Below are 23,034 nucleotides of genomic sequence, written 5' to 3'. Positions count from 1 at the left end.
TTTGACGAAAAAATTATAGGGAATTCTATGTAAAATGAGTAAGTTATTGACATTTGAGACAATGTAAATTTGGAGGCATATTTCGGTGGTTGTAAAAGGCTTTCTCAAATTAAAATAAGCCAAAACGTAGTTTATTACGTCTTCTTGTAGCCCCAGAAGACTTATTCCGAAATTCGCAACGGTAAGGGCAAAGCATCCATTTCCGTGGGATCGTGCATGCGTCAAAATTTTCGAATTTTCCGAAATAACTGAGAAATGATACATTTCAAATATAAGATACTTTACATAAAATGACTCTAAAATATGATGAGGAATCTGAAAATACCAAAAAAAGGGGCTTTCATTTAAAATAACGAAGTTGATGTTTATACCCCAAAAGTCATACACCCTATATACATATTCCAGTTGTTATATAATAAAAAACCTTTAAAACCCATTTCAGTATTGTAGAACATTTTTTGACGTAACTTGTATATTCTCCGTAATAAGGGAATACGATATCCTATTAGGGACGTCTTGTACAGGATTAGCCACGCAATTCGTTCAGTAAAAAAAATTGACTTCTCACTATCGTATTCCAATTAAATTTGGTATTAAGTCTTAGAATTTAACGAGAAATCCGAAAATGCCAAAAAATTAAAGGTTCTATTTAACATAACGAAGTTGGTAGCTACTTTCGATATAAACGGAAATCGATTCTAGGCTGAAACTAAATTTTATTGAGCTACGATAGTAAGAAGTCAGAATTTTTATAATGAAAGGGTTGCGTAGCTATCCCTGTATAGCGTCATTTTCACCACTGTTATAGGCACAAAATTTCAATACCCTCTTCTAGCGAAGTCATTGCTCCTACTAATCATGTAAATCATGATTTCATTATCTTGAAGATATTTTTGTAGAAACTATTTTATCTGAACAGTCAACTAATTGTAAAAAAAAAACATTTTCACATAAAAAGGGTTTCCTTTTCTAATGGATGTTGAGAGGCTTTAGAATCGAGAAAAAAAAATATATGTATTGTATATCAGTGTCACTAGAGGCTTATAATAGGTCAAAAAAAGAGTATCTATTCCCTGCAGTTATTTGTTGTAATGCCATTTAATGGTTTTTGTCGATATCTCGAGGAAAGTTCAGTGGATTTTCATTTTTTGGACAATAAAAGAAATTACAGTATTTTCAAAATTATTTTTTTTAAATTTAATTACTTTATATCTAGGAAATGCCTCACTTTATTTAAGGACACGTCGTTTTACCATAACTTAAACCATTCGGAAGGTATACTCGTCAATAATGGAAAGAGCGTCGCTTTTTTCTTGGAAAACAAGTTGTAAAAAGAAGTAAGGGTTATTAGAGCGGTCAAATTACGCACTATTCTCAGTTAAAACTAACTTAGAATAATATTCAGCCTTTATTAAGTTAACAATTCGTTGACAAATCTGTTACCGACTTCAGAACCTAGAAAGAAATTGTTTTAAAAACGAAAATGTGCATAACTAAAGTGTATAAAATGATACTATGCAAAAAATGCGAAAAACTTTGAGAATTACCAGTATTAATCACTGAGGAATAACAGTTTCTTATACGATCACTATCGTATTTTAATTTTAAAAGGTTGATATGAAGTAAGTGATTGTTACTTGATCATTGTACTTAATTTGACTTGTCTTATTTAAAACTTATAATCTGTGGTGATGATTAATCTAAATGGTATTTGTTACTGTTCAGTTCCTTTTGGTAAGTTCGAGGTTAACTTTTTATTCAAGCTTAGGTAACTAAATGTTATTCATGCTTATTGAATAAGACGTTATTCACCTACTTTAATAAGTGAAATATTTGTATATTTGATTTTACATGTCTTTGGTAGTGGATCCTTTGTAACCATGCAAAATCATGTTATTTGATTCTGTGATCATTATCAAAGTCGTGCTAGCACATATTTGACCTAGGACCTAATGTCATATTTCAAACGTGCAACATGAAAATCGGAACATAGTACAGTGTAACTTCTTTAATCCGAACACCACATGTCCAGGCGTGGTTAAGATTATCGATTAATTCGGATTAATGAACATAGAATAAAAAGGCATATTTACTAAACATGTATTAATCTGATTTTATCAAGATATACATAAATTTTTTAAACTAGTACTTACGCACATCTATGTATTATGTGGCATATACGATTCACAATATGAATCTTCTTAAAAATTAAAAAAATATCAATGGTGTAGTCAAGTATGTTCGTACGTACCTATACTTAAGTCAATATGTAATTAAGAATGACTTTTTGTTTGAGGTGTTGGTGAAAAACTTTTATTTTTTGTTCGTTTTTATTTTTAAACGCGGCATCTTCGACTTGGACCAGCAATTTTTGCAGAAAAAAGATTCGATATTCAGGAACATTATTTTGTATTGCCGAAGTAATACAAATATAATAAAAGTGACACTGCGTCAATACCTCCCACCAAACATGGAATTTCCGAAAGATCGTCAGAATTACTATCAGAATAGGAATCGTCATCAATTTCTTGAATGATATCAGCCTCAGTCAATTCATCGCTGAGTGCATTGTCACGTACTACCCATTCTTTCATCTATTCTTTAATTAGATTTTGATCAAACTTTTTTCCCAAATTCGCAATCTCCTCCAGTTCATTTTCTAGCTTTGAGGGATTGCGCTCAGTGCTTTGTCTGGCTAATCCAGCTTTTGTTTTGTATAGGGAAAGAAAACCTTCACAGGTACCACTGACTGATGGTCTGTCGGCAGTGATTATGTGGGATTCACCCCAGAATGGGACGTCTAACCACACACAAAACCTCTCCTCTTTACCCTGGATCTCCCCCGGAACCGCCGAAAAGCATTACTGCAGGGGAGGGGGAGGGATTTCAATTGGCTACTCTACTCCTCTAGGAGGCGGGGCAGCCAAACTGCTCTTCCTTTCTTCCTTCTTGGCCCTTCAGATGACCCTCCTAAATTTGTCACACCTTCCTGACCCTGTTCTGTGTCCGTTTTTACCACAGTTGACACACTTCTCCGTTTTATACTCCCTACTTCCGTGTCCCTCTTCCCCACACGCAAAGCAACGCTTTGTCCTATCGACTCCCGTGCAGTCCCTTGCCAGATGGTGAAGCCTCCAACATCTAAAACACCTTCCCATCTCTATCCTCCTCTCCATTCTGCACCTGCAAAATCCGATTCTAATATATGGCTCCCTTAATAATTTCTCCCCTCAAACTTTTCCCACCGTAACCGTAACTGCCTGCGTGTCACTCCTATTTACCCTCATATTCCTCATTGTAATTTTTCCCTCCACCGCCTCAGGTATTCTCCTCTTTATCACTTCTATTACTCCCTCTCTCTCGCACTTATCATTTGTTTGATTGCCTCTTGCTTGTACTCACTAAAACTCCATGTGCATAGCAGCGAAAAAGATAGTGTTATTTGTATATTTTCAGATTTGGAATTGGTTTTACAGGGTGTAATATTTAACATAATACATCTCAGTATCTCGAATAATACGCGCTTTATGAAAAAAAAATGCTTATTATGAAAGTTAAATTATTCCGCGGGGGAAATACAATGGTGCTAAAATTAGTGCTTTTCCGCCCCTCCTTGTTGAGGAGATGAGCGGTAACTTTGAATTTTTAAATAGCATTCCCCACTTTTTATTGCAGTTTCGAATTCTGCGGCAAAAGATACATAGAATTTGACTAGAACATTTTTTTCGGTTGGTGATAGATGGCGCTGTATTCAACGAAATTTAATTTTCCTTTCGCTTATGGCTTATCGGAATGTTTGATAAAATCTGCTTAAAAATCAATATAAACAAATACGTTTTGCAGTTAGTTTTTAGAGTGAGTATTCAAAATGGTGGCCTTCAATTTCAATGCACTTGTTAATCCGCATTTCAAACGACTGGAAACACTGAGAAGTGTGTCTGCTGGAATTTCGGCACAAGCATTTCCGATACACACAATTACACTCTCTTCGTGTCGTTGGTATTTATTCATAAACTTTGTCTTTGAGATAGCCCCAGAAGAAGAAATCTGGCGAAGTGTGAAAATATATCGAACTGAGTGAAATTAGTCGTTCCTTCAAGTTATTTCTTTTTTTATACGTTTAAACCAAAAACGTAATCAAATAAAAATGTATTATTCTCGTTTATCTTCGACAACACGTGAGAATAAAAATTTTTTGAAAGCAGATTTCATCAAACATTCCGATAGGTTACACGAGCGAAAGGAACATTAAATTTCGTTGATTGCAGCGCCATCTATTACGAATGAGAAAAAAATTCCATAGAAATTCTATATATTTTTGATCGTAGAATTCGAATCTGCAATAAAAGTGATAGATGCCATTTAAGAATTCAAAGTTACTCCCCATGCCTCGACCAGGCCAATCTTAACATCAATGTATTTCCCCCGCGGAATAATTGAATTTTCATAATAGACATTTTTTGGAAAAGTGCTGATTATTCGAGATATTGTCTCAAGTTAAATTTTACCCTTTATACCTTTGAAGATATTGCAAAGGGCTCAAAACATAATTTTGAAGGATTAATTCATTCTCACGTTTTGTGGAACTTAAAAGTTCTGGGAAAGCCATCTTATGAACTCCTTTTTGATAATGAAACCACTAAAGGTTTCTTCTGGTGGCCCCATAAATAACGATAATCGCAATTCGCGGTCATCGTCCTAATATTCTTCGATGATTTCTGTACCGTTGGGGCAGACGTCACCAGCCCCTATTCGGATTGTATGATTTTTTGGTTGAAAATCAAGATTATCTACTTCGCCGTCTTCATCGTCACTTAACTCGACTCTTGAATTATTTTCGAGCACATCAAGAAGTATGGAAACACCTTCGCTCTCAGGATCGTATAGTTTTCCTGAAATAAGTTAACATCGAAATCAATTAGGCATAATCATGCACGTGGGTAGACACCCTGTCAGGCGTATTCTAAAATTTGATGAAATTTCTGAAATTCGGGAACATTTGTCGTATCCCGTATCTTGTATCTCTACAGGAAAGTATTTCTCTATATTTCAAGGATTATCGAAGGTTTGTGCAACACTTACCTTGCACAGATGTCGAATAGCGGCAACTAAAGCCGACTAAGCCTGTTTATTACATAATCCTTCTGAGATGACAATACCACTGCGCCTCGTTAAACATAAGACTTTCATAATTATGCCGTTCTAGTGTGAGTGCCAGACATTTTTATTTTGCATTTAAAGAATAGATCGGAACTAAATGTGCATAATTTTGCACACGGGGTCTCCGAAGGGTTCATTTGAAATGCCACTTGACCGCCATGCCTTAATTGAAATGAACCGGCCCTTTTGCGCCAACGGTAACGTAAGCAGTATTTAGAGAAATAACCGAAAGTCAAAAGATAATTATTTTTTGTACTTTTCAAACCTGTTTTCGAATTGTAGGGAAGTAATAATTTGTAAAAAAGTGAACGGAGAGGTTGTTACAATTTAAAGCTGCACGGTATAGAAAATTCCACTTAACCCCTATCGTTTCATACTCCTTCTAGTAATAGACATAGAGAATAATATAGAGATGAAAGTGAAAATGCAGAAGTTGTAAAGAATATAGGGAAGCACGTTATAAATTTATAACAAAATATACGGCAGCTGGAAAAATGTAGTTCCATTTGTTTAAATGAAATACACTGAACATTTCTATCTTGTGCTGCAGGCCGTTTTCAACAATTTTTACAAAGCAATCCCTATATCTTTTCTCAATTCCAAAATTTGTAGGCTCTTTTACAGGTTAAAAGCCCGTAATTATCAGTTACTTGAATAAGATTAGAGAAAACAGTTTGTACTTTCCTATCTTAGTTATAAATGTTTATGATTGCCATGATTCGTTCTGAATAAAGAAATAACGATTTTTATGACTGGTCCGTGAGGTGATGCCCACCGTGAATAAACGGAGAAGATATTTTTATACCTTTAACCTTCAACACATCGGGCCAATAGGCGAGAGCAGTAAATGTACCATAACGAAGGACAGTCCGAAATATTAATTTCCTATCTTGCCCTGTATTATCAAGTTCTTGGGCTTCGGTCTGCCACGCGTTTGGAAGTGTATCAGTTTTTCAGTGCAAAAAAATTTCATCATGGGATTTGAAGAGAGAAGAGTCCGAAAACCTCTAATAGAGAAGAAAAGGAGAGCTAGGATTAACAGGAGCTTAGAATCGTTGAAGGAAATTCTGGTTCTTCATGATCCGCACATCACCAGTAAAATAATCCCAAAAGTGTCCAAATTAGAAAAGGCCGATATCCTGGAATTAACTGTGAATTTGCTGAAGAAGCTACTGTCTCTGCATCGTCACGCTGGCTTACCCGGATTTTCGCAAATTTTCACCCCTTTCCGATCGAACTATGTCCTGAATCATTCGCATCTCCGGCAACATTTGTTTACACGAAATCGAGGAGGATGGGACACTCAATCCACACAAATCTCTAAACATCGCAACAATTCGATGGCTAAAGCAAACTCACCAAGTATCGCCTGCTCATCAGAAGGAGACCTAAAACTCCTTTATAGCAATGGCGAACATGAACAAGAAAATATTGCTCTAGAAAATGAAGAGGAATATGTTTGGAGGCCTTGGTTGAATGTGAGTTGAAGATTTCTATGTGGGAGTGAAACAATTATCTCGCCAGTGTCGGGTTAAATTTGGATTTGCACGTGTTTATTCAATATTTTAGTACTAGGTGAGTTAGGTTTTTACCCAATTGGTTTTATATCAGTTTAGTTGATAAAAAATATATTTATGTTTGCAAAACCTTTTCTGCATCAATGTTCATGGTGTGCTCTGGTATTATGTATTATTAAACCAGATTTTAAGTTTAAATAATTTATTTTTAACGTGCTGTTGCATGGTGCATGTAAATAGATATATCCAGTTTTCAATCAGTAACTTTTGATTGAATTGGATTTAGTACATAAGTTTGATGCACGGATTTATTAGTTGAAGCATCCATATTCGTTAAAGTTATTACTCCTCTACAATTGCCATGTTCAATGTTTATTATTGTATTAAAGATTATTATTTTATTTTTAAAATTTCAAATCAGACACCGTCGGCAGGTCGCCTCAAAATCGGCGACTATTAAAACAAATAGATAATATTGACAAGGTCGTCCACACTGGTCGATGTCTCGAAAATCGATCGATGCTTCGAGGGATATATAAGCAGAAATATGTAGACAAAACGTTACAAAATAGCGAAAAATAACTTAATTAAATTAATTTTTTTTCTGGTATCGTTTGTCCTACTATATAATATAAATGTGAAATTCTCTATGTTTTTTTTTTATTATCATTTGAGGCTTGAAAAACTTGTCCCAGCACATCAAAAGTGGCGCTATCTTTCGGACCTTTAGCTATAATTGCTTTAAAACGTTTTATTACACTTTTTGTAGTCTTTATCCCTTAGATAGGATATGAGTAGCCTCGAGTTTGTCCATTTAAGACAGCAGGCAGTAAAGAGGTGCCATAATTTTTTTGGAGCCCGACTCCGGGAAAAAGAAACTTTAGTAAGACGACATTGGAAGTTCGTATTTCCAGCCAGTGTGGGATTTTTTCCCACTGCCTCGTACGTTAAGGATTTCGGGTAAGGTATATAGGGTTATTCACGCTATACGGAACGGAATATTGTGGCCAAAATACGAGACTTTCAAAAAGTTTTACCTTTGGACTATATGAAGGTCTGTTATGACTACTTTTTAAAATTATTTTCATATTATACAGGGTGTCCCGAAAGCCCTGAAAGTATCAAAGTTGTGTTTTTTTTTTAATAGAACCCCTTGTATATTATTACACTTTTGAATTTTTCGCATTTGTTGTAAACAAACCTTTTTTTTGTTTGCTTGATTGGTATGCAAACTGACAAACATATTTAGTACAAATCAAGTCCTTGAACAGATAACAATATATTATTCCATTGTGCCAAAAATGTCGAATTTTGTACCACAAAATGATGATTTGCGGAAAGCATTAATTTTTTGCTTTCATTTGAAGAAAAGTGCTGCAGAGCCGCATCGAATGCTTGTCGAGGCATATGGTGATTGTGCTTTAGTAGAAGCAACATGCAAAAGATGGTTTGAACGATTCAGAAATAACAATTTTGATGTGCAAAATGAAGAACGTGGCAGACCACCAAAAAAGTTTGAAGACGCCGAACTGCGATCAATATTGGATGAAGATCACACTTTAAGTCAAAAGCAAATAGCAGAAATGTTAAATATGTTGCAACAATTTCTGATCGTTTAAAAGCTACGGGAAAGATCCAAAAGTGTGGAAAATGGGTGCCGCATGAATTGAATGAAAGACAGATGGAGAATCGAAAAAACACCTGTGAAATTTTGCTTCAAAGGCACGAAAGAAAATCAGTTTTGCATCGAATTGTTACTGGAGATGAAAAATTGATTTATTTTCAAAATCTTAAACGGAAAAAATCGTGGGTTGATTCGGGACAACCATCAACATCGGCTGCAAAACCTGATTGATTCGGCAAGAAGGCAATGCTGTGTGTTTGGTGGGATCAGAAAGGCTGAACGAACTTTTAAAACCTGGTGAAACCGTTAATACTGTTCACTACCGACAACAATTGATTAATTTAAACAATGCATTGATCGAAAAACGATCAGAATGGGCCAGAAGACACGGGAAGGTAATTTTGCTCCATGACAGCGCACCTGCACACAAAGCAACACCGATTCAGGATACCATCAAAACACTTAGCTGGGAGTTGCTACCCCATTCGCCGTATTCACCAGACTTGGCTCCTTCGGACTGCCATTTGTTTTCATCGATGGGACACGCGTTGGCTGAGCAGCACTTCGGTTCCTACGAAGAAGTAGAAAATTGGGTGTCTAATTGGTTTGATGCCAAAGAGGCACATTTCTATTGGCGTGGTGTCCATAAATTGCCAGAAAGGTGGTCAAAATGTGTAGAAATCAATGATCAATATTTTGAATAATTTTTTTTCTCTTCTTGTTAAAATTGGTGTTTTATTTTCACAAAATAGCGCTCATTTCATACCGGTAGACCTGGTATAAGTTGTAATGTAAAATACAACGCGAACTGTAGTAGTAAAATATTTCAAAGTATATTTGTAAACTTGACAGCAATTTCAAGCAAGAACATTTTTATGGCTTCCAAAATACAGGGACAATCACAAACACCCTCCAAAAACCTGCAAACATTTCTATGACAAATTTGGCAAATGCTACAGGTCTAATAGATTTACACTCTAAGTGATACACCTTTTTTAGTTTGGGTTTAGTTTTGGACCTGTTGTTGGTATCCATAAACTGTCAATAGAGGCAATAAAAGTCTTTTGTGATCCTTACCCAACGCATCATTGCTACTAATTTAAGTGCGAAAAAATGCTCTATTTTTTAATGAGGCCTAGAATTGTAAAGGTTTAGACCTTGCAAGTACCGTGACGAAGTTTTACTAGCGGTTATCGTTAACAGGAAATGTTATTAGGAAATCGAAACGTTTTTGTAGGATATTCCTTTTACTTAAAAAAAAATATATTTTTTTATGAATTAAATTCATATAAATTTTTCACATTTTTTGCAAATATGTAGACGTTTTCGCGCCCCTGAAATCCTCAATAATATTGAAACAAATCAGTTCAACCTTTATAACTGGATTACTTGTCGGTTTGTTTGAATCTAAGTGCTTCAACCCTGGGAAACAAATACTAAGAAATATTGACGTAATAACAGGGCGAAGCAAAAGACCCCACTGGACGGTTTCAATAGCAACTCGAAGGATTTTCAAAACTGGGGCTGTAAATTTCACGGTGAGGCACTAATTATGCATCTTGCGAGTATCTGAAGTAGAATTTTTATGGTGTACCATTGGGATTGCAAAAAGGGGTTTTGTCATAAGGCTGTAGGGGGGTATGGAGGCAATTGCCGAAACCAGTCCGTCCGAAAGGAATTTATTTGCATGCGAATTTTTTATCATATTAAAATATTAGAAAAATCCAATTGCCGAACTGAGGGCCCCTTACCTTTAGGCCCGCCACAGATTAAAAAATAGAATTCCTGTGAATTTTACAATACGCTTTTTACGACAGTTAAATTAGAGCGTACAAATCACAACTTCGTTTAGAGCTGCGACAAACGCACACCACTGATCTTCATGAATATTTAAATCTCATTGTTAATAATTGACATGGAAAAAAACGCTAAATCCTATCGATTGTTAATGTGGAAAAATGAGGGTCTAACCGAGAAGTAAATAAGAAAGTACAGATTCGAGTTTGTCTTACTTAATACTACACGGTTTGTTGGGTCTAGTATCTTCGTTCTGGAATTTTTTTCTTCTATGAAAAAAAAAAAATATATGTAGAGGGTGTTACCTAAGTACAGTACATAACTTCGGGAGCGTATTTTACAGCTGAAATAAAGGTAATTTTGTTATATAAACTATATCCCAAAGATGCTTCGTTGCGGAAATACAGGGTGTGAAAATTTCTTTAAAAAATTACGATTTTTTAAATATTTCAGAAACTGCTTGAAACATTTTAATGGAATTTTGCAGGGTTTGAGAGTTGGCAACGGTGCAAAATAACAAAAAAATTCATATCTCCATACAAGTATTTCTTCTCTTAAGAATAATAAAAAAGACTGAACAAATTTAGCTACAATGTTTTTTATTTATTTACTCGAAAACAGTGCGTCCTACGAAAAAAAGTCAAGAGACCTTTTTTCTTCCAAATCGAACACATAATTAAAACAGGAACAAAATATTGGAAACGAACAGTGGCGTACCTAATTTTTTTAAAATATCCAGCAATTATCCTGCCCGCACGCCACTGGTTTTAGCGTAAAATACGCACCGCTAAATTTCGCAATTTTGATGTCATTTAACCTACTTTGCTTCGTCTTTAGTTTCCGAAATTTTAATGGTGAAAGTCGAATTTGAAGGGCCTATATAGTGTTATTCAGGCTATACTTATTTAACTACATTTTACATTTGAATCCAAAAAAATTAATAATGAGTATCAAACATTAGATAATAATAATAATAATAATAACAATAATAGTAATGATAATAATAATAATAATAATGTAACTACAAAGACGGTAAGAAACCTGTTTAACAAAAAATTTTCCTCAGCCTGCAACTGCAATGCAGTTTACTCATTTTTCTGAGTCGTAATCTCAGTTATTTCGGTTAAACCGGACGTGAAAATTCGTTTTATATTTTATATTCATACATTGAATTCAATTTTCTTATCCTATTTAAGATATTTTTGTTTTTGCATTCAGAAAGCTCGCCGAGGTCAAGTCAACGAAACCGGCTACGCAGAGCAAGAAACGGCGTTAAAAGGTCCAATGGCGCAAAACGTGAAAATGCCATAGCCCAAACGTTAATTTCCGGTCAAGGAACACATTCGGCCAAAAGTTTCAACGACACAAGCGATGGGGCTGTTCATTGTTTTCTTGATGAGCATGGCAATTGGGTTACCTACACTTTCGATGAGAAGGGTAATTATACATGTTGCCCATTTACCACTCCAACGCTCTCCTCTGAGATTATATAGAATAATTTTTTTTTATCTGGTGATATGTAGGGTGTCTGACCTTAAAAGAAGTTGATTAATCTAACAAAACCATAGTTTAAATTGTATAATAATATATACAATTTTTTAAGGAATTTAACAATTAGCAATTATCCATAATCTATTTTTAAGTAAGTCATGATTGTCCAACGTACAGCAGTCGTGTTCGAAGTTGTGTCGCGTTGCATGGGTGCTACCCCGTTGTTAAGCGCAAAATCTCTCTCGATATACCCAGGAATCGGGCTAAGCTGAAAGACCTGCCCTATCTTACTTACTCTGTCTCGTATACTATTATGTATACTATAAGGTACGTTCTTCATAAGGCCTTATAAAGAAAAATCGATAGGTGTCAAGTCGGGTGATCGAGGAGTCTATGCAATAAACTCATTATGACCGATATATTGTTCTCAAAAGGCACCATTTAAATGCTGGCGAACTAAAGGGTTAATTTCAAGGATTTTCAAAAAAAAAATCAGTTAACCGATTTGGGAGCACAAACGAGCCAAGAAGTTATCGATTCACATCTCTTTAATTATACAATTTTTATTATGGTGTTTTTCGTTTAATTAACTTCTTTTGAAATGGTTTATTACCAGTTAAAAGTAAACTTAGATCGATATATCAAAAATTGTAACAAATATACCAACCGAAAAAAAAAAACGAAACGTCATTAGGTGTACTCTTTTTAATTGACATTTTTCTGGACAGGAATACTCTCGTGAACTTGACAATACTTTTTTTCTTTTAGTGATTTGTCCAAACATATAATAAGGCCTTCCACACGAATAATAAGTTATTGTAGCTGTGCAATTGCACATTATTCTCAGCCAAAACTAGCTAACAAAAAATTAACCCTTTACTAAAGACCCGGATGAATACCCTTATAAACGTTTCGGTGACGAACCTACCATCGTCTCCAGAAATAAGGAAAAAATAGGGTAGAAAACACCAACGAACGGTGAACTAAAATGTATGAGAGTTGAACTGTCAAACTGTGCGGAACATCGAAATTCATTTTTTTTAAGCGTTCAGCGATGACAGTTTCTGACATTAGTTACGTCATCATTGCCAACGATTGATCTGAGATAAGTCCTTGATGTTTGATCTTTATATCCATTTAAAGCTATATTTCTTAAAATTTCGTTTTCTGTGTTGGGCGATTCCTCTATATGGTATTTGTTAGTGTTTAGCTCTTAACGTGTCTTAGGTTGACCCCTTGCTTAACCATGAATAACCAAATGTGATTCATGTTTGTTGAATACTAGGCGACACATGGGTTCTTATAGAGTGAAGTATATGGACTTTTTTTTAATGCTCCTTTGTTTAATGGTTCCTTGGTAATGATGTAAGCATTGTTCCCCTTAATTTTTTGACCATTATTAAAGACATGCTTGCATATATTTGAACTCTAAAATTGTCTGTTTTTTATTTATGTCTATTCTCTTTTACAAGGGTCTAGATGTTGCGCCATTTTTCGGTTTAGTTTTACATCATTACAGGGTGTTCAAAATTGTGAAAACATTTGTATCTTTCAAAATTGCTGAAATAATTGTTTTCACATAAAGTATTTTTTATCTAAGGTATTTTCACATTGAAGTTTTGTATTTTCTATATTAATTTCGTCCGATCATAGAGAAATTTTGCATTCTCCCTTTTTACCACGATTGCGAATAGGTGCAGTTATAATTAGAGTAATGGTTCGTGTAATTTGGTTTCCTGTAAACCATTGTTTCGAACCATCGTAAATATTTTTTTTTTAAAAGTTCTTTTATGTCATTCTTTCTCAATCACTAATTTCATACTTTTCCGTTCTTTCCGATTTAATTAATAATTAAAAGTAATAATACTCTCACAGAAAAATCAGAGAGGCAAATTAATAATATAATTGAAAACATAAAAATTATTTCACAGATGTAGAAAAATAGAAATTAACACGTCTCTAAGACCTATTGTTAGTAACATAAATTAACCCACCCATCCACTATCAAGATTTTATTAATAATCTTAATTTTATCGGTAGAAAATGTAGAGATACATAATTTTACAGGTTTGACAACGTATTATTGACGTTTTGACGGTATTAGTTTGTTCAGAAATGTTCCAGTTGATAAAGCATTTTCAATTCTGAAAAATAAACTTGAAAATAACGCCAATCTCGAAGCACTTAAATTAAATATTAAATTAAACATGAATACTGTGATGAACATACTGATGGTCCGTGGGAACATGACTAACATCCAATTTCAAAGTTATTATCTGGACATGTCAGATGTTGCAGTGGCATACTTAGTAACCTTTCCATGGAGAATTTTGAATTTAATCTAAATGCTGCTACTCGTTTAATAATTTTAACTCTGATAGATTCCACAGTAACATATATTATAGCATTCCTATTTCCATAAAATCATGTGTAAGACGATGAATACCGCTGTAAATTTTTCATTTTATATGTGTTTTCACGACAGCCTGATCGGTACCCAAATTTCCCAATACGATTGTTGTGGGGGAACAATTCTTGCTTAATGTGAAAACTCGTAGAAGTAGAATTATTCAATAAGCTTTACGTTTTTGTAATCGGAATAAAAAGCCTTATCTATAGAAGTTGGATAAACGGTATTTAATTTTTTTTAAATTGTGTCATATGTGAAAAACTCGCTGATCAATTGTATTTCCGGAAAACTTACGATTTTTGCATTTAATGTGTTTTTTTTCGACCAAGAGAGATAAAAAAGTTGAAGCATGCATTAAAGTAGTATTTACAACCCATAGTAATTCGAGTATGTCTTGAATTCACACCCTGCTGTATTTAAATTAAATTTGTGCACACACGTGTTTTAACTCTATTATTTTCAATAGGTTGTTCCAATCTAGCCAATAGCGACCCCCTGGGTGCAACCAATACTAACGAGAAAAAACCCAGACAGAAGAGGACAGGTCAGGATAACTCTAATAAAATCCCCGCAGTAGAAGACAAAATTTGGGATAGTAATGAAAGCCTCGATACCACGTCTTCATCAGCGGTGACTAGCCCAGTAAATAACCGCAGGCCCATTATATGCCAAGATTCAGTGCAACTTAGGTAAAAACAATTGTTGCATTTAGGTAGCGCATTGAAGCATAAACGCTTGCTTTAGGGAAAATAGACAAGACTTCAGAGATAATCTGGCAAATAGTTTCTTTAGGCATGCGCAGAACTGGGATGCTTTACCACGGCGGCGACACACCACTCCGCAAGAGGACGTTACCTTATCAGCTCTTCGAGACATTGCGACTGCCGCCAATCCGGATAATCCAGAAATAATTATGTTGTGTAGCAGGGAAGGCGGTAGTGGGACTCCGACTAAGACTCAGTTAAGGTGCGTTTCCCTATTTGGCTATTTATCTAAAACAAAAGGAAGATTTCTTGCTCTGATGATGTCATATGAAATACGAGGCAAACAATATATGAAGTTCATCCACTGTCATGGTTGTGGAAATTTGTCATATTACCACCAGTGTAATTGACAATTATACTTTTTTTTCTCGGGTTAGATTGGTCCCTTCGGAGGTTCTAATTTTGTTTACCATAGGTCCAAAGGCTGTGAAGATACGAAATAAAATTTAAACTTTTAACACCCTGTATCTATGTTAATATTGACTGTCGGACTGCAAAAATCACGCTGAATTTTAATGTTTTGACGGCAGGAATCTGCCGTTACTCTTTGTCCTGTTATTTTTAAGGTACTTTATGAACTCAAAGTGATTTTCAGCAATTCCTGTATGCACTTTAGTTACTTCTTGCCAAAGCTATTTTTTCAAAAGAAATCTGTATTTGATTTATTAATTCTAAGTTGTACATTCTCCCCATATTTTCTTTTCATAATTTTAATACAAATTTAACTTTATTTCAGATTTATCAAAGTGAGCAGTCAAGAAAATCGCTTTCGGACTAAAAGCTATTACAAACTGAAAATTTTACCGTGGAAACTCACCCTCGACCGATTAGGCCTCTTGGCGATGCTCGATAGAAACCTGACTGTTTTCGAAACGTGTATAACTGTAGTCCTAGGGGTACTAGTGGCTGTTTTAGGCGCCGTACTTTTATATTTGAATTTTTATAGAGATGCTTTAGCCTTTGTGTTTTGTTCGGTGGTCGCGAGTGCTCAGTATTCGTTGGTGAAAAGTGTGCAACCGGACTCTGCGTCGCCCACACACGGTTTCAATAGGGTTATAGCCTACTCTAGGCCTGTGTACTTTTGCCTCTTTTCGTCTCTAGTCATTATATTGCATTTTAATATTAGTAGCAATGACCAAACTTTATTGATATTAATCAGGGACTTTCTTAGCACGTTTATTTTATTTTTTCCATTCTTATTTTCTTTCGGACTGTTTCCACAAATTAACACTTTCGTGATGTACGTCCTAGAGCAGACTGATATTCACTTATTCGGTGGTACCGCTATGTGTAACCTCATAGGATCGTTTTATTGCGTGTTTCGTTCGGTGTTAGCTGTGATAGTACTAAACGGCCTAGCTTACGGAGGATTAAGTGAAGAACGAAGCTCACAGCATATTCTATTTTCGATATTTTTAGCCACTTTGATATGTGTCAGTTATCACTTAAGTAGGAGCGCGTCGGATCCGATCCATATTTTCAATTTGCTGAAAAAGCACCTTTGGCCTCCCGATTTGCATCGGGAACGACAGAATGGCAGCGAGGTCGATCGTGAAAGGAAACTCGAAGAGGGAACTGCCTCTGAATTTACTAAAAATCGGAAAGGTGTGTATACAAAATATGTAGGGTGTTCAACTAGAACACCAAAATGTTGTTAAAAGCCAATTCAGTATAGCTGCTGGGAACGCTTCGTCGTCAGGAAATAAAACAGGGAACTCTCGCATTTTACAAATTCCAATTACTCTCGCAGTTTTAGGAGAAAAACCAAATTATAATTTTTTTTTTCATTTTTCTACCTGTGGTTTCGACAGTGCCACAAAACCAAAATTACTTTCCTCCCCATCTAACCACCATTCTAGTCTTAAATGGCTAAAGTAAGAAGGTTGGTTAATTAAAACAGAAGCTACACGTACCTAACAGTAAATTAAGGCTTAAGAACGGTTAATTTTATTTCGTTAAAAGAAGCGTCAAAATCGTTTTTTTTTAAATTAAATATTCTATAAAGAAAAGTTATAACATGAAACTATTAATTTTGTGAGGCCAAAAACTGATGTTAATATATTTGATTTTTGCCGTATAATTTCTAATATTTTCATCTTAACTTTTTCATAGATTTCATTTTTGTAATCGTATTCGAAAAACACTCTTTATTCACAGTGATGATTTATCATCTGATGGTATATTTTGACGTTTAGTTTGAAAAAAAGGTTTCGTTAGGTTTTTTTTAGTGAAAATTTCAATACGAATCTAGAATTTACTTCAAAAATACATGTTGAGTTATGTCACTTCATAATATTATTAAACAAAAAATAATATTACGAATATAAATTTACCAAATGCCCTCCGGAAAAACTAAAATCCCCGCAGGTTTTCTTGTGCTCGTAAATTTCTAATAAAACTACTTGATAGCGTTTTCCGAATGAAATGTGATAACATGTAGTAGTGTGGTAAATTGATTTGAGACATTGCATTGAAAATAAAAAGTAAATCGACAATGCAACAAAATTGAAGAAAACCGTAGAAATTAGAGTCAATATCTCAGAAACCAAACAGAAAAATGAAAATATATGATCATCAATGTTTTCTCTTTCTGATAATTAAGCTTATTTGAAAAGTATTACTACTGCTATTCAGGCGTTTGGTTTATGCAGTGTTTAGTCCAAATATAAATGTTTCAGCAGGGGAGGAAATTAAATCTCGTGGAGAGTATGTCGATCCATTGCCAAAAAAGCTGCAAGACACCATCAATGCTAGGCTTAAGAACGACCTTATTTTGACCATTGTCATAGGTAAGCATAATTATGAGTGAATGTACTTGTATTTTATTATTTGTTGCGTCTCTTTCTTATTGTTGACTTATATATGTTTTTTTTCTGACACATGATACCACCCCAAGGGCTAAAACAGCATACTGAAATTTCCTGAAATTAAGCCGAATGTTAGTTTGAGTATACTTGAAATTCAAATCTAAGTCTTTGGGATTTTTCCTTGTAAATTTGGCAAATATAGGGTTTTCATTGATTTTTACTATTAGTGTCTACTGTTCCATTCGTTAAATCAAATCCCTCGTATTTCTATTTGAAAAATTACGAGGATCGTCCGGAAAGCGAAACAACTGTAATTTTTTTATAGATCGTGATGAAACGCGTATATAGTTTTTTTTAGCTTACCCTCCGCATTTCTGCGAATAGTTAAATGATATTACATAATTGAAGATATTACTGCTTATATTTTACTGTTGATCCCTCACTTATTGACATGTTACTGTTGTTAGTCACCGCAAAAGGTCTTTAGTTCCCACGAATCTATGAATCGTTAAGTGTAAGCTCGCCCGAAATTTTGCCGGTACAAATGCATTTTGCATATTAATTTTTTTTATATTTTTTTTTTTTTGATAAACGATTTTTGGACTCTTCGATTGATAATATTTTTATTTTGAAGGTGTTTGCTATAACTTAGAAACATTTTTTTCGCATTAGAGTAAGAGTTGTCTAGTCAGGGGGTCACATTAAACTGTTATGTGAATCCTGTGATTAGGTAAACGGGCAAAATCATGTATAAATATTCATACAGCACCTTTTCGCTGGTATGTGCACGGTTTTAGTGAGTGCAAGTAAAAGGCAATTAGGCGATAGATAAGTGCGAGAGAGACAGGCTACCGTTCCCCTTTACATTGTCAAGGATCGGCTGCGTCGTTGATTCGCAAGCAGTACGGCTTGATCAGGTGACAGATGTAGTTCTACGTGATTTTGGATGATGGAAATTACGTGCATACGTGCAAATCCGAATGCATTCTTCGAGTACATATTAAATGATAACATTTTAATGTAGTCTTACCTCTACAGACACCACGGTAGAAATGGTATTTTAGAACGTATCAATTGAAAAACGAATCATTTTTGTGACATGATCTCTCCTCGAATTAAAGCGTACTACTTGCGAGTCAATGACTTTAACCGATCGTGGACAATGGAAGGGGAAACTGGAGCCTGTCTCCCTCGCACTTATCTACCATCGAATTGACTTTTGCTCGCACTGGCTAAAACTCCAGGTGCGTAGCACCGGAAAAGGTCCTGTTTATTTTATTTCTTATTTATTGTGTTTATTTTTTATTTTCATATTAAGTAATTAACCGAGTCACTATGTCATTTGAGTGACGCGGAAAGATTGATTTTTAAGTTTGGAAAAGCATCCAATGATGAGAAAAACATTTATGCTTAATGCGTTCAGGGGTAGTTCTTAAGCGTACTTAATTGATTTATGTATTTTTAGGCATTTTGGTGTTTTGCGTGCACGCCAGCACGGTGTTCACAGTACTTCAGGCCAACTTATGCCCGGTATTGTGGTCAATAACAGCAGGCACCGGTCTTATCCTCCATTACATCATACCTCAGTTACGTAAACAGTTGCCTTGGACATGTGTTGCTAGACCCATTCTGCGAAGTCATGAGTACCACCAATACCAAACTCGGGAACCTGCCCGAATTATGTGGTTCGAGAAGGTTCGTAATGATGGTGTGTTTTTTAATTTGGTTCCTTAAAAATGTTTTTTTCAGATATACGTTTTTCTGTGTTTCTTTGAAAGGAATATTTTATATCCGTTGGTGGCTGTGGCGGTTTTAACAGCGGATTCTCCCCAAGTTGTCGTAAAATATGGTACCTTTTTAGGTAATAATGCTTTACGTGACATAATTTGAAGATAAGGTTATTCGACTGTTTGTATTGCAGGATCGTTTATTGCGGTCTTGTGTGGACTGAAATTTTTACGCAACAGTTATACCAACCAAAACTGCCAATATTTACTAGTTGCATTTACCGCTTTAGCGGCGAAATACGATTTCAGTTACATGAATGAGACGTTTTTAGTTATGTACTTTGTAGTTAGCATTACCTACCACAAAGTATACGAATTCCTGTTAAAGGTAAGCAACTCGTTATCAACAGAAGTTCAAAGGATGCGAGTAGTGGTAATTTCAGATCCAGTTTGTCATAACCTACATCGCTCCTTGGCAAATTACATGGGGTTCGGCATTCCACGCTTTTGCCCAACCTTTTTCCGTGCCTCATTCAATTATGCTATTTACTCAGGCAGCGTTATCTGCCTTGTTATCTAGTCCTTTGAATCCCTTTTTGGGAAGTGCCATTTTCTTTACTTCATATGTTAGGCCAGTTAAATTTTGGGAGAGAGATTATAATACTCGACGAGTCGACCACAGGTGAGTAACAAGAAATTGTCATTAGTCTTCTAATTCTTATGTTCATTTTTTCAATTATACATATATATTTTTTAAACTTATTTAGAGTAGGAAAGCTCGCTATTTGACCTCCTCTATTAGGATCTCTGTTATCTTAACAAATACGAGGTCGTTTAATAGAGCACAATTACGCTATTTAAAAATTAATAGGAATATATTTTTAAATTCACAGTGTTGCCAATGCTTTCCTAAATATCAACGAAAAACTGATATTTAGCTTTTTCATTTTCGGAAGCGAGACATTAGACATATGGGGGTGTATCAAATATAAATAGAACTGAATTTTTTTTTTATCGCGAAAAGATCAGTGACCATGAGCAAGTTGATGCGCAGATGACCTATACTAATATCCTGTCAAGAACTTGTGCCTTTGCATAGCACAAGTAGTCTTCGCGAGTGCATGAAAAGGTCGCTGCCCAAAGACAAGGTGATCGAAGGCAACATTGAAAAGACTCCAAATCTCACGGAGGGAAATCGGTGCATAACTCTCTGGAAAATTGTTGAGGAACTGAGCAACTCTTAAAACTTTTTCATAATATTTTATGAATTTATTTATAAGTTAACAACGGCTATTGGCAAAATACTGAAAACCGACGTTTTATCAACTATAGCTTGAAGGTCGTATACCTCATTTAACTTCGTTTAGATGGTGTTTTTAGAGCTTTTTGTGAATTTAAAATTTTGTCCCTAAAGAAAATAACCTAAAATATCCCTGAGAGGAGAAATCTTTTGCTGGATTAACATGCAGTTGCTGTGACACTTGTGGAAGTACCCACAAGGTCAAATCGTACTAAGATTTGGAGAGGCACAATTTATGGTTTCCAAAGCATTCGCGCAAATTCGAGACACTAGTAGTGATCAAAGAAGACCTGGTTAAGGACGATAAAGTTTGACAACGAATAACCAAGATCGATTTTTGTGTCTGACGTCTCTACGAAGTCGATTAATTACAAGCAGTGCACTGCAACAGGAGTTTTCTCGTTGATAGGATTTTCATATGAGTCACGACACAATGAGAAGATAGTCGGCAGTGGCAGCAAGGACTATTACTCCCTATGGGGTTGCAAGCGGTTCCCCATTGACCGTAGAACATTAAAGACAGCGTCTTCAATTTGTTCGGGAACATCAAATCGGGAGATCGTCATGGGGCAAGGAATTCTTTGCGGATTAGGCTCGATTTTGCCTTTTTAGTGATATCTACGCCCTGGAGAGCGATCCACCCAGTGCAACATTGTCGGAACTGTGAGCTCTAGAGGTGGATATGTTATGATATAGATAGCCATTAGTCTTGTAGGTCGCACGGGGTTAGTCGTGCTTCAGAATGGTGGTTTAACAACTCACCGATGCATAGAAGACATTTTCGAACCCCATGTAGTGCCATATGCCTTATTTACCAGTGAGGAATTTTTATTGGTGCACGATAATGCAGGCCTACACGTGATATGAGTAGTACAAAATTACTTTCAACGTGTGAAAATTCAAACGTCGTTTTGGCCAGTAAGAAGTCCAGATCTGAACCCCATTGAATATTTATATGACGTCATGGACCGAGAAGATAAAGCCTTGCAGGTTCTCCCTAGGGACTTAAATGAGTTGTTCTTGAGGATTACGGAAATATTAGATAAAATTAATCAAGTTGACATTAAAACGTAAATTCCAGAATGTCAAGGAGTTGTGAGGGACTAATCAAAGCAAGAGGGAGCAATACGAGCTATTAAATATTTATTAGTTTGTACAAATTAAGAAATAAATATGTACTTTTTGGGTATACCGTGTGTTTATTTATTTATACCCCTTCTTGATTCCGTTTAGATTTAGTAAAAACCATACCAAAAACGCCCTTGCGAATGTATTAGTCAAATCTTTTCTAGGATAGTTTTATTTATATCTTTTTATTTTATTGTCCTTTTGATAATATTTGTTTAAATGAATTTTAGCAACACCCCTTTATCGTCTCACTTGGATAGAAATTTAGGAGCCGATGATAACAACCTGAACTCCATTTTCTATGAGCATCTCACTCGATCTCTTCAACATTCTTTATGCGGCGACTTGCTAATGGGAAGGTAAACAAATTGTCCACTATACGTCCACAAAGCTACTTCTAGCTAAATAAATTTTACTTTACAGATGGGGTACTGTTAATCAAGGCGATGTTTTCGTTATGGCTTCTGACTATTTAAACTGTCTAGTTCACATAATAGAAATAGGAAACGGCTTGGTCACATTTCAAATGAGGGGTTTAGAATTCCGCGGCACTTATTGCCAACAACGTGAAGTGGAAGCTATCACCGAAGGTGTAGAAGAAAATGATCGTAAGCACTTCAATGTTACCTACTGCACAGGAGAGGTTCAAATTCGATATGTACTTTTCACGGAAATTTTGAGTAACGAAAGACTAGAAGGAAAATAGGCATCTAAAGTTATTTTTTGATAAAACTATAAGTTATAAAGAAAGAACTTAAAATTTACGGTTCGTATTGGAGATACAGAGTGATTTCCACAAATTTTTACCCTTACTGCTTTCAAGTTCAAGTTTGTTGTTTGTAATTGCATACACCTGTATATCTTAATTTACAGAAATTGACTTTTTAATAATATATTTTAATTTATATACTGCAACGTGCAAATGATAAAATTCTATAAAATTAGTACAAATGAAAAAATTATCCTCATCCTGTTATATGGTAAAAATGTCAAAACAACAAAACCATTACGTTTGCTGATAAAAAATAACTTGTATTTTAGACGCAGAAAATTTCGTAGAAACCAATGAGTTTCATGAGCTTAATGTAAGCAAAAAAGTTTTTTTCCCCCTCCATTTGACAGAAAAAGTTATTTATAACGACACAAATTAAGCTATAAGGTAACACATTCATTGTCTTGATGGTGACACTACAAAAATACAAATACTTGGTCGAAATTTACAAAAATCATGTGTTTAGCTCATCCAAAACGTAAATTTTTTGCCTTAGTTTTTTTTTATAGCTGAGTAGAAGACTCGTGTTCGGCTCCG

The 23,034-nt window shown here is 35.1% G+C and overlaps 1 protein-coding gene across 5 annotated transcripts in view; it reads left to right on the top strand.

Moving 5' to 3' along the window:
• Positions 1–23,034, top strand: part of pcx (pecanex) — a 53,375-nt gene that overhangs the window by 17,468 nt on the left and 12,873 nt on the right. The window contains exons 12-22 of one of the 5 annotated variants that reach the window (XM_066296842.1): positions 11,317–11,535; positions 14,466–14,688; positions 14,792–14,965; positions 15,500–16,368; positions 17,442–17,552; positions 19,036–19,265; positions 19,320–19,431; positions 19,492–19,685; positions 19,741–19,979; positions 21,956–22,084; positions 22,149–22,333. In XM_066296842.1, coding sequence (XP_066152939.1) covers positions 11,317–11,535; positions 14,466–14,688; positions 14,792–14,965; positions 15,500–16,368; positions 17,442–17,552; positions 19,036–19,265; positions 19,320–19,431; positions 19,492–19,685; positions 19,741–19,979; positions 21,956–22,084; positions 22,149–22,333 — 2,685 coding nt within the window. Of the gene's footprint in view, positions 1–11,316; positions 11,536–14,465; positions 14,689–14,743; positions 14,966–15,499; positions 16,369–17,441; positions 17,553–19,035; positions 19,266–19,319; positions 19,432–19,491; positions 19,686–19,740; positions 19,980–21,955; positions 22,085–22,148; positions 22,334–23,034 lie in introns of all 5 variants that reach the window. The other 4 variants (XM_066296841.1, XM_066296840.1, XM_066296839.1 and 1 more) reach the window with 4 other exon arrangements.

This window comes from Euwallacea fornicatus, chromosome 26 (assembly GCF_040115645.1).
Source record: "Euwallacea fornicatus isolate EFF26 chromosome 26, ASM4011564v1, whole genome shotgun sequence".
NCBI lineage: Eukaryota > Metazoa > Arthropoda > Insecta > Coleoptera > Curculionidae > Euwallacea > Euwallacea fornicatus.
Note: the sequence above shows the minus strand (reverse complement) of the source record. Positions and strands in the feature narration are given on the sequence as shown.